The sequence below is a fragment of the Hyposmocoma kahamanoa genome, unplaced genomic scaffold (assembly GCF_003589595.1).
Source record: "Hyposmocoma kahamanoa isolate Upper Pololo Valley unplaced genomic scaffold, ASM358959v1 215, whole genome shotgun sequence".
NCBI classification, from domain to species: domain Eukaryota; kingdom Metazoa; phylum Arthropoda; class Insecta; order Lepidoptera; family Cosmopterigidae; genus Hyposmocoma; species Hyposmocoma kahamanoa.
In genome coordinates this window covers 2851368-2864351 of record NW_020653736.1, presented here as the reverse complement: position 1 = coordinate 2864351, position 12984 = coordinate 2851368, and the positions used below count along the sequence as shown (strand labels likewise).

The 12984-nt window shown below is 36.0% G+C and overlaps 1 protein-coding gene across 3 annotated transcripts in view; it reads right to left on the bottom strand.

Annotated features, from left to right (window-relative positions):
- LOC113227722 overlaps positions 1–7602 on the bottom strand; it is a 12162-nt gene extending 4560 nt beyond the window's left edge. For 2 of the 3 annotated variants that reach the window (XM_026460708.1, XM_026460710.1), the window contains exons 1-5: positions 7514–7602; positions 6099–6734; positions 1874–1939; positions 906–1046; positions 207–287 (exon numbers count right to left, since the gene is read on the bottom strand). In XM_026460708.1, coding sequence (XP_026316493.1) covers positions 207–287; positions 906–1046; positions 1874–1939; positions 6099–6734; positions 7514–7580 — 991 coding nt within the window. In that variant the 5' untranslated portion in view covers positions 7581–7602. The remainder of the gene's footprint in view (positions 1–206; positions 288–905; positions 1047–1873; positions 1940–6098; positions 6735–7513) is intronic. The other variant, XM_026460709.1, reaches the window with a different exon arrangement.
- Positions 7603–12984: the final 5382 nt, after the last annotated feature.

The following is a 12984-nucleotide window of genomic DNA, read 5'->3' as shown; positions in this document are numbered from 1 at the left end:
ATTATTATTATTATTATTATTATTATTATTATTATTATTATTATTATATCTATTATTATTATTATATTAAGCGGCTACTTACAAAAACCAATTTACTGAATGTCGTAGTAGGTATATCATTAAAAAGTCAAATCAATTGCAAAGAAGATTGTTTTAAAGCAAAGAGAAGTAAAATTATAAAAAGAAACAAAAAAAAAATATTTTACCTAGTAAAAGATCTTCGTTAGATTTAGGAGAACTAAGCTGCGACGCGGGCACCAATAAGTTTCCTTTGTCTTTATCTAGCTCTGGAACCGGAAAAACAAATGTACGTTGAAAGGAACAGAGAAATCAGATTATAATTGCATGTATCAATATCGTCATTGCTTATGCTTGACTTTTTGGGTTATTTTTGTAACATCAACTTCAATGCCTGGCTGTAAACTACAACTTCGTCCCTCAAATTTTGGCGACGTCGTCATGCGTCATCGGATGTTATAAAACCATATTTTAAAATAATAAAATACAAAGACGGAGACGACATATCCGTCACGTGCAGCGTTTAACTTTCTACTGAAATATAAAATTCAAACTTTGGAACTTTCTGTACTAAGGGTCGTATTCTAGAACTCTACTCAATGCTCAAGTCAGGATTGCACTGGAAACGCAAGCACTGGAAATACGACCCTAATGTCAAGGACTTGAGTATGATTTTCAGTGTTCACTGCAATACTCAAGTCCCGACTTGAGCATTGAGTAGAGTCCTGGAATACGAGCCTTAGAGTCCCAAAGTTATGATAATTTTCGAAGTACTACAAGTCAGCTTCGTAAATTGGTCCAAATCGAAACTTGAACCTCTTTATTGAAACATCCAACATGCTCGGGTCAAAGAGATTCATGTTACAAAATCTTATGAATTGACTTACGGTTGTAAAGCGACTTCAAGGCGCTGTCCATTTCGGTGTCACCAATAAACTTGGACTTGGCTGGGCACTCCCGCACGCCCCGGCACAACCAGTTACCTTGTGCGTTGCATGTGCAGCGCGTGCAGCCGGAGCACTGGTTTGCTAGAGACCAGGATTTAATTAAGCAAGTTTAGTGTTTAGACGTGTTTATTGTCAAACGGAATATGGCCCACATAATATAAAGATATATAGTCGGACCCACATACAGACTATATATTTTCCAAACAATATTACTGTTACGCATAAATATCGACACGACTAACAGCACAAGGCATCACTCCATCTGCTGGACAGATTTACCTATGACTTGAAAACAGGGTTCACACTTTGAGCTTCAGTATTGTACTAGATTTGAATTTAATGATATGATACAGGCTATCTACGAATCAAAAACAAGTTTGAACGTGTCGGCGGCCACGTTCCACCACGATGCGCGTGTCGGAGAATACCTACCTACCAGATCAGTATATAAAAGTTTGGAACGGTTTGTTGTCTGCGCATAAATTTGGATTTATAATGACTTGGTGATTTCGTCGAAGGCGACAGCCGACTCGGTGAAGACACGTATTCCACGAACAAGTTAATCACAAACGAAATTGACGTCGGACAACGTTTTATAGTCTAATTATTATAAGCCTCTAAAGTTTTAGCACCGATTCTATAGACAACACATATTTCTAAAATCTACCGATTAAGAGGAAAAGCTATAGCAGTTGCAGAATCGTGTAGATACTGGCGTTTTCCCGTGAAAAACGATATTTCCACACATTTACCGTAATTCAAGTTCTAGCACATGATCCTATGCGAAAACGAAGAGTGTACTGAAATTAAATTACGATTATAAAAAATATTAAATTGTTGTTAAATTTCATGGAACCTAACTATGAAGATTAAGGACAAAATGTTAATCAAATATAAAATGTATTTACCTTCTGTGCAATCGGAGTATTCAGAGACGAATGGCATACAATGAATTCCTGACATCGATTGTACCGCTGAAATCACACATCACTTAGAACAACTTCTTTATTATATAGTTTTTAGCTCTACGTATCAGATATGCTTTCACTTAATCATAAAGACGTAAATGCAGTACTGAAGCAAATACTACCTATACCTAAGTTCACTTTATATTTAGTACGACATATTTAAGATGCTGGAAAGAAGCATGGGCATGAACATTAACGGTGAGTATATCTCACACTAGAGATTCGCAGATGACATCTTCCTAATGGCGGAGTTTCTGGAGGATTTGCAACAAATGCTGACAGCATAGCATCCGCTCCACGAGAAATTGCTCTCGGCATAAACTTGAATAAAACCAAAGTCATGATCAATTATTACATTGTTCCGAGACCCATTGTAGTAAATGGCCACATTCTTGCAGTTGTTTCCGAATACACTTACCTCAGTCTGATTCAACGATTAGACAGAAACAACTTCGAGAAGGAAGCCAAGAGGACGATTCCGCTTGGCTTTTTTTATTAAAAAATAAGTGCGCATTTGACCTCCATCTCATCTGATGGAAAGTAACGATGAGGTCGACAATGGAGCATGCACACCTAAATAATGCAAACTTTACTCTCTCCTTGAAAAAGCGCAAGTTATACCGTTTTGGGAACAAATCTGCAAGCAAGGAATTTCACCCCACCCGTTCGCTGTATAAATGTGGAAACAAAACGCTTCGTGTGAATCCTTGGAATATCCACAACATAGGGCCTACCAGCCTACGCTTAGTCACCCAATGAAGGGATGGCGAAATTAAATCGTACAATTCCTTCCCACATTCACACTATCGGTATGGATAGATCACGTAATGTCGGAGCAAGGTCAAAGGGACTCCGTTTTGGTGGAGTTAAATTTAACAAGATAGGCATCGCCCCAATTGGACACTGCCTTAAGTGTCAAATCCAAGCGACTAACAATGAACTCTCGACAACACTGGATTTCTTCACCATTGTCCCTTATATAAGTACAAGTACTTATTTAGAAATATGCTGTCATCAGCAGAAAGGAAGCTTGGCTGTGAAGCGTTTGGTAAATTACGTCGGGTTTTCTGGTCACCCATTGCACAAAGTTTGAAAACAAAAGTTTTCTATTAGTGCGCTCTACCCGGTATGACTTACACAGCCGAGATGTGGACACTCACGATACGGCTAGTCCACCAGTCCACCAAAAGTCACTCGGCGAGACAAGGACGCGCGAAAAATGCTCGCAGTTTCTCTGAAGGATAAGTATCGAAATGAGGTTATTACACAGATAACTAAGGCCGTCAACATGTCTGGTAGAATAAGCAAGTTGAAGAACCAATAACCGATGGGGGAAACGAGTTCTTGATTGAAGACCACGGCTCGGTAGATGTAGTGTAGGACGCCCTCTGGTCAGATAGATTGACGATCAGCATAAAGCTGCTGGAAGCAGATGGATGCGATATTTTGTGGACCAGGCGAAATGGCGCACATTAAGAGACGCCTATGTCCTGTTATTTCAAATTTCACAATTGGACGAGTTTCTAAAGACAGTCCGATTAAGGACTGATTTCCACAATTTTAATAGGTATCCTTAAATTTTAGTTACCTTAGGCCTACTTCGTATACGGACATTTCATTCTCTCTCTTACGGGGAGAGGTTGTGAGCTCACCATATTGGTCCAAAACGGGTTGAGGAATTAGTATCTTCGAAACTCAGAGAATTAATGACGTTGTGATTTCTTTTGAAAAATAAAGAACTAACTGCGTCAGTACTGCATTAGCGTCTAAATTTTTTTTAATAAACTTGTTTAAATTTTTGGTTTCTAGATGAACATGAATTTCACAATAATAATTTAAAATGGCTTACACAATCATTTAAATGGAATTTTGAAAGAAAAAGGCAATTCAATTCCATCAGCACTTTCCCTTAGATTACAAACGAAAGAATCAAAAACAACCCTACAATATTAAGTTTAGTTATTTTAGGTATTAGTCTTCTAATAACTAAAATTTATTAACTAAGGTTAAACGTAAGTTAGTTAAAACGTGCAAATCAATTGTGCGGTCGAAGCAGCTGAGTTTTTTGTGCGACAAAGTGAATTTGAGTGTTTAAATTGTTATATTATCAATTGATGAAAAACATAAGAAAGAGACATGTTTAGAAACAGATTTAGATTTTTTGTAACAAAAAGTGCAAATTTCGGATAGAATCACAATTCAAATTCTTAAAAAACACACTTTAATAAATTAAACATAAAGGTATAAAAATACAAAAAATACTTGACACTTTTACACTATTCACTTTAAATAATAATTTCGGTTATGTACCAATTCACAATCTCTTTTTACCAAGCACATCTGTGTGGCTGTGTTCCCTTGTAGCTCATCATTTGTCGGATTTCACAAAATAATTAGTGCCTTCCTAACCTTATGAATGTCATGCTACAAATCGTAATTTCTTAGGCAGACGGGTTTTAATTTTTCACTTTTGAATGATTTCTTTCTTTTTGATTTGGTTTTCATTGTCAAGATTCACTAGACATTTCCGTTTTAAGTTTTCCTACTCTTAACTTTCTATTTACTAATCTTTTCGCCTCTGCTTATCTTCCAACCTTTTTTTTTTTTGGTTACTTGTCATTGTTGACGATGAAGTCTTCATAATCGCCCCTAGGACTGCCGTTAAGCAGATTTTCTCTGGGCACTTTTCTCTTCATGTTCGATATGACTCTGTTGCGTATCATGTTGTGCATCGATCGCCGATGTCCAGACGGATGGTCGCAGCAGAGCGTATCGCCTCCTGCAACCAAGCACACCAATCTCACAAACTGCCAAAACAAACACCTTGAACATATAAGGACAATAAATGGGAAAGACGCATTAACGGCATTAAAAATTCTAAGGACACAAATTTACGTCAATTTAGCAAGATTGGTTGCAAAAGGCGATGCGGTAATACACCCCGCAGTTTTGCACAATATACAAATAAAACATTCACTTAATACACAACACCTAAATGACAAAAAATATGTACCTGACTTTGGAAAATGTGCACATAGATAGAATCGAAGCGGACTCAAGCCAGCCAGACCAGACCCAGAATCAAACCTCACAGCATAGCCTACCGTTGTCCAATACGTCAATAAAATCATAAATTGCGTTGTCCATAGTTCTGCGCATCCTCCACGACAGTAGTCTGTTGTAAGATGGTCGGTCCTGTTTGAAGATGTGTGTGTAGTAATTCCTCATGGCGTTTGGTTCTCTTAAGAAGCGTATGTAGTCGCAGAACCACATGGAGCGCGGTATACAAGCGACGTCACGCCCCGAAGTAGAGCAAACGCAGAAGAAGCAAGTGTTATTCGCTTTGTAGTCGAGCAGCGATTCAATTTCCTCGGGCTTGTCAATGTCGGTGTCGTTCGCCTTCGGATCATTTGTGTAGTAGGAATGGCCGCGCATACACTTTGCTTTCGGTTCGTAAGGTATTTCGTCATCGTGCCAGAGATAATCTAGACGATTTAAATAATTTAATTAGGTCTGAATATAATGTTTGTTTCTTAAATAATACAAGGTGCTGACTCAGTATTATTATAAGTAGTGATCCGAAATGAGGAAGTAAATTTGCCTAAAGTATGAACGTTTTCTTAGTATGGGCATACTCATTTCATAATACGACCAAAAAAGTCCCGGTATTCATATTACAATATGTTAAATACAAACAAATATGTTATATAAAAGTTTTTTCGTGTTTATTTTCTAAATATTCCAAAATACACGTTGTCTAATGTTTATTTTTTAAATGGCTAAAGTATTTAAATGCGTTATTACCTGTACAAACACAATACAATATTATTTTTGAGACAATATTTTGTAGCTAATACTTAATAGAAAATAATAATTTGTTGCCAATATACTCAAATTTCAATAAATAATATGCATATTACCCGGAATTTCTCGGAACCGATTCCGAGAAATTCCGGGATTTGTAAAAGGGAATGTCCGCGTTATTCTTTAGTTTAGTTAAATTAACTCCCTCAATTCCATTCACTGTAAAAACTTACAATCCTAAATTAGTTCATAAGGCGAAAAATATGTGCCCTATTCCTAAAACGACGCGATATATCGATAATTACCTTTTATGTATTTATATATGTACAAAAAACTCAGCTATCGCCCGCACTACACAAACCTTGGTTCTTGAATGCTGACCCTCCTTGTCCACGCCGTATTCTGTACGCTAATACTTTTGTAACGTCGAATGGAACATTTTTCTGATAGTTTTCCATAATATCGGCCATTCTAAGACACTCGTTAACATTCATAGCTGGTCTTCGAGAACAATATTCGTCTTTTCCCTCAACTGAGCAAACGCACACCTTGCAGGACTCGTCTTTTTGGGCTTGGAAATTCATGTGAGACCTTCTCGTAACTCCCTTTTTTAGCATGTTATCTCGAACTACGTCGTTCTCGTCAAAGGCTTCGACTTCGTTCCCTTCATCTTCAGTGACATCAGCATCTCTATCATCTCCTCTATCTTCATTTCTGTTTTCACCTTCACCGTTACTTTTATCTTTAGTTTCATCACCCGCAGATATGTGTCCGTCAGCTTCAGTTACCGTATCGCCTCCTATACGATTGTCGTTTTCAATCTTCCTGTCTAGCTTCTGTTCCTCAGAACTTTCACCAGAATCTTGCTCCACGTTTTTGAGAAGTTCATTTCCGAAGCCTAAGTCTTCGAGTTTAAGCACAGTACGTCCAGGCAGACATTTAAGACCCAAGGATGCAAGCTTATCTTCTGTAGGTGTTATACGATTTTCATTGAAGTCTACAAAATTTATACTAATTTGTACTTTGCATGGATATATTTTTCCTATATCTAACCATATACCAATATTGTGGCTTGTTTGTGAACTAAAGTGAGTATTAGAATCATTTATGTGACTATCGAATTATTACTATACCTACTCGTAGGCGTCGCAATTTTGCTTACAATATAAGAAGACGCAGTTAAATTATTCAAAATGGTATAATATTACGCATTTATCTATAAAATTTGATCACTAAATTTAATTTAAATAATAATAACGCACACACTCACAGCTCCGTCACTCAGAAACCCTGTGCCGCGGATGCCATGGACACATACATAGAAAACCACAAATTACACCCAAACTCACGAGATAGTTAAATGAGGGTCAAACGAATATGTTTCCCAGCCCGGGAATCGAACCCGGGACCTCTGCGTGGCAGTCCAGGCTGGTCACCGTTTGGCCACACAGTCAGTTATAAATTTTTTCAGAATTTTTATTGCATTTATCACTAAAATATTTATCAAAAAAATCTTCCCTTGCAATTCTTCTCAACCATATTTCAAGTTACATTAACGGGATTTCATCTTACAACTAACAGGGACGCAGGCCTCAACCACTTCTTTAAAATACAACCCACCTTCATTAAAATGCAGATGTGGTCTCGGCAAGACGCTAATAACTTCACTCTCTTTGCTCCAGGTCAGTGGATTACTGGGTCTGATGTCAATCTCCCGAGAGTCGGAGCCCTCGATTAATATGGCTGAGGCTCTAAATAATAAAGACTGAGACTCACCAGCGAATGTTTGGTGGACTGCGTACAGCAATCCCACGATAAGGAGCAGAGCCAGCTTGCTTTCCATGGTGCGAGTCGTGTAGAGGTACCGCACACGCACTTTATATGTGTTCTGCATCGTTAGACTTTTCCATTCTTCATTTCTTATTAAGATAGGGACGGATTTGGAAATTAAACAGTCAAGTAGAAAAAAAATATTCTGCACTAAAATTGTTCATTTTATTATTGCTTAAGTGCTGCAACGATACCTCTTGTTACTTGTTATAATGGCACTTCACAGGGATACTTGTGTTCGCTATTGGGTGTTTAATGTACCTGGAAAAATATTTGACGGACGGACAAATATGACCATTTACGCGTGGCGCCAAATAAGGAGTTAAAACAATATACGTGACCACGGTGCGGGCGGTATACTTGGGTATTTGCTTGGCTTCTTCGATGTGCGCCGAGAAACCGACCCGCACGCGTTAACGCGAGTTTGGTGTTTGATGTATTTGGCGAACAGGCAAATACTTTGTCACACATGATGATTGTTTGTCAAATGTATCAAGTACGCAAATACAAATAGCGATGTGAAGTGCCACCATTACATTGCCATCCTATACTAATGATCTAAAGAGCTCTTCATGCAAGACAAGGTGACGTTAAGGCGAGGTATTTCAAAGAGAACCTAGCTTTTAGGAGGTGAGGTGTGGGGGCTGCTCCTCGCGTGTGTCCGCGATCCGCGCGGTGTAAATTAATAAGCACGCGGATAAAATTTGACACAGATTCAACATACGAATGGTTAAAAGATAAAGTATTTTAGTATTAAGATTTTTTTTCAATAATTGTATTTAGGAAATGAAACTATTTGTCCAGATTTAAAACGCGTATATTTGTTTTTTCAAACAAACCGACGTTTCGGGCCCTTTACAGGTCCCATGGTCACGGTTGACTGACACGGTTTGTTTGAAAAAACAAATATACGCGATTTAAATTCGGAAAAATAGTTTCATTTCCTATGTGTGTAACAATCGCGAAAACCTAAGAACTCAATAATTGTATTGTTATATAAATGAATTTAAATTAATTTAAGTACATTTGGCTATTATTACTGACATATTACAATGTTAAAGTAAGTAATTAATTATACTTAGAATTTAATGTAAACCATTATGTTTAATAATAAGTGAGTGCCCTCTCTACTTTGCTGTGCCCTTACAGGGTGTCACATGTACACTTACAAACCACTGTACGTAAATTATTAATAAGTGTGACAATGCAATAAATAAATAAATAAATAATGTAGTCATGTTACGAGCAATTTTTTCGCATGCCTACAATATTTTCTGGCGTAACATATTTGTTCCTATTTTACTATTTGTTATCTTGACCATGTTTCTAGCAAATAAAAGATTTGAATAGATTTTATTAATCTGCTAGGCAATTTGCAAATTTTGGGATAAATGTTAATTCAATAAATAGGACTTCAGTTGAAAAAGAAAATGAAGCAGGATCTCTGTAGCACTTAAAGAAAAATATCTCGAAAATTTTATTTGTACATAATTTAGATGTTTTATTCTTAAATAATTCGTATAGATTTTAGCCTGTTTTCAGGTTTTTATATGAGCGGATAGAGCAAATTCTATCGGGTAACAAATTATGTTCTTTAAACCCTTAAGTGTATCGTATATTTTTACGAGACCGTTATTTAATAATAAATACCTAAACCATTTGATCTAGCAAAACAGGTATTGCAGCTTCTCCCCGACCGAAATAATGTAGTAGACGCTAAGAATTTTTGAAATTACTACATTATTATTTCCTAGTACGGCTCTGCGGTCCACAATGCAGTCGAAAATAAGACGAATGGTCGTAAACCTTATCAGCACCGGCGCACCTGCTCCATCGCAGATGGGCGTTCGAAATTCAAGATATCTAAGTTGTCTATATACATCTACAACTATATACCATATACCACGGTACCTAAAGATACAAACCTTATATTGGAAAGGAACAAATCTCTGCAGTCGTAAATTCATTATTTTTTACCACATTTGTGACAATCCACTTCTGTATTTCCAAAAAAAAAAAGAAATAGGTTGGGTGCATTATAAATGTTGGTGGTAAAATTAAATTGGAGAACTTAATCCTATTTAGTCTTAAAAATAAAAGTATGCAAATTGATACCTCCTTACGTAGGAGGTATTGTAAGCCTAGTGTTGTAGGCCACAAAAATTGCATTTTTTAGTTTTTAATTTAAATATATTTTATGTAAAATATAGGTTTCATGTTTAAAAGTACAGAAACATTTAGAACGCCTCAGAGATGGCGGCTCCACGAAAACATTTACTTACACAAAGATCACATACACAAAGAAAAATTCCTTAAAACCAGTAAAACCCAAAAAGTAAAGTATGCCGACTCGTTCCGTGGCTCAGTTGGGAGAGCAGTAGCTCCGGTTTGGCATACTGTCGCTGGTTCATTCGGATCGAAGGGATTTGTCTACGCGTTTGTGAAAGTTTTCTGATTTAACAAACGATGTTCCATTTGACGTATTTACAGAAATTCTGGGTAATCAACAAGGCTATGGATCACAAATAATGAATAAGAAATTGAAGAGAGAGAATGAAGGATTGCGAGAAGACATTCCCTTTATACAATACATGAATGAAATTAATCTTAGAGATTTTAGTATTCTAAATATTCGGGCACTTTAAAATAAAAAATAATAATAAAAGACAGTGTAACAAAAATATTTATTATTTTACGCTTTCTATTGCGTGTTTGTGACATTGTTTTTAAATTTATACGTAATTGTAATACTCGATATCGTTTAACGTCATCAATATACACAATTTTAATGCCTTAATTTATAAATTCCTAAACACGTAATTCACGTTTTTTTATAATAATAGATGTAGAATAATTGTAAAACACATTTTGGCAGTGATTTTTACAAAAATATCCAAGTCTTTACATGCATAAGTACTGCAAATTATTGACCTTTATTTTATTTATACTTTCTTTATACTTGAGAGAAGACCACTTAAGAAATGAAAATAATTTTGGATCCTACAACCTTAGAATAATAACGCATAGAATGATAGTTTCATATCAAACGAACTGTCAGAAGTGAGGCAAAAAGCAAATTCATGTAGGCTAGTTTTAGTAGCAGGTTAATTTTCGGTTTTAGTGAATATTTATATGAAAATACCAGTTGAAACGCATTACTTCCTTGTGGAATGTGATGTTAGTATCTATTTTATGTTCATCTGACGTATTTTTGCACTCATTTACCGCACATTTCGTCATTTTTACCTAAAATTCTGGAGCTGTTCGCGGTGCAAGTTGGCCTTGAGCACTGAAGACCCGCCCGCTTGTGTAGGCCCTTTGGGAGCGCTTCAATTTGCCTCACTCAGCGTGTGCGGACTAGGTTTCTATGCGTTATTATTCTAAGCCTACAACACCATAAGACGAGACTACGCACAAACAAACCTCAAAGAAAAAATAAAATGTCGGAATGATAATTATACAGTCTTGACGATCCATACTAATATTATAAATGCGAAAGTAACTCTGTCTCCTTCACGCCAAAACTTCTGAACCAATATTAATGAATTTTGAAACAAAAAGATATATGGGACCTAAGAGAAGGACATAGGCTACTTTTTGTTACGAAAGTGAATCGAAAGGTGCTGAAATGGGGTATGTAGGTGCGTATGGGGAATCAATAAAATTATGAAAACTAGTTTAGTACAGTAGGCTACTCGTAGCGCTTAATATTCCGCAGACAAAGTCGCGGGCATCAGCTAGTATAATAGAGAATCAGCTAGTATTATATATAAGGAAATATAAAGATACCGAAAAACAAATAAAAAAAATAAGATAAAGGCCAATTGTAATTAGAGGTAGGCGTTCAAACGAAAAGCACTTAGAAAAGTATGCTTTTTAAAATAAACACATAACACGCTTTTCATTTTAAGCGTAAGCGTTGGTCAGTTCAATACTCAAACATTTGAATTTTTTACAACGTCCCGACATCTGTGTTTCCTAAACAAACTAATACGTCAATGTGAATAATATTTTTACACAAAAAAAAAATAAAACTCGTGTTTTACTAACAGACTTACTTATCTTAAAACCTGTAGTGGTCTACTCTTGCTTTTCTCTATCAACACAACGTTGCAAGCTTTTTTAAGACAAAAGTATGAGCTTAAAACGTTTTTCTAAACGATTTTTTACGCTTCAAACTAAAAATCGTATAAGTAAAAGCGTTTAAAAAAGCACAATGTTTTAACGTTTCAAAAAATAATCAGTAAGTTTTTCCCGTCTAATTGTAATACTATACTTCGTTTCAAACCATTTTGAACAAAAAGTAATGAAACAAGTCAGTGACCCGACCTTAGATGGTTTAGTGACGGCCCATTGTAATGCCAACTACAAATCGATTAATTAATTGAATTAATCGATTTGTTCAATTGAGTCATACTAGCGGTTTTCCTTACATAACCTATCTAAGCATATTTAAAATTTCCGAAGTCTTAATTTTAAATCTTTCTTTCTTTTTTCGTACAGCACTATACAACCATAGACAAGTCATAGTTGTATAGTTGAAAAATATCCTCACTTTTGGACAACCATTTTTCAAATACGATTTTACCATGCTATTTAAATGAATATTCTTGTAAAAAGTGATGAGATATCAAGTCGAAATTTCGAAATATACGTGAAAGTGTTGTTTATTCGATTCATTGAGTGATTGCTTTAGAATTTTAGCCTAACAGTTTTGTTTACTTTTTGTTCAAAATGAATTGGAACAAACTTTACCAGAGGGTAGTATTACAATTGCGCCAGCTTGCGAGCTGCACACGTGTATTACGTAGTGCGATCTGTTCGCGTACCACTCGCGCGGAGGAACAGGACTTTTGAGGAGTTCCTATCATATAATTTTATTATATCCTATTCTATTATTTTCAATTGAATCACGTCTACGTGAAACGTGGCCATTTTATTTCCTTCAGAGTGAAGCGCCTGTAAATTTATTATTGTTTTAAAAGTAAAAGACATGCTTATGACAGTTACGAAATGTTTAATGATAAAAAAAAATAAAAAGAACTGAAATTGTTTCATGAATCAAAAATTTCAAAAAAGAACTAATCTTGTGTAATCGGGTGCGCGATATCTGGTTGGCTGGTTTTATATATTTTTCGCTTTCGCGCCATTTTTAAAAATTTATCGATACGTGTGTTCGTTTTGTGAAAGAAACACACGATGCCTAAAAACGGGACTGACCCGCTCAAAGCGGGACGTATGGTCACGTTATCTATGTGCCAAGTTTTATTGAACCCAGTTAACGGAAGGTCGGTGAAATTTAATAAACCGCATTAATCCCCTAACTCGCCACTCTTAGAGATGGAATATTATCTTCAATTTTACCCCCTTTCCAACAAAAAAAGACTCATTGAAATCGGCTCACAAATGTCGGAGCA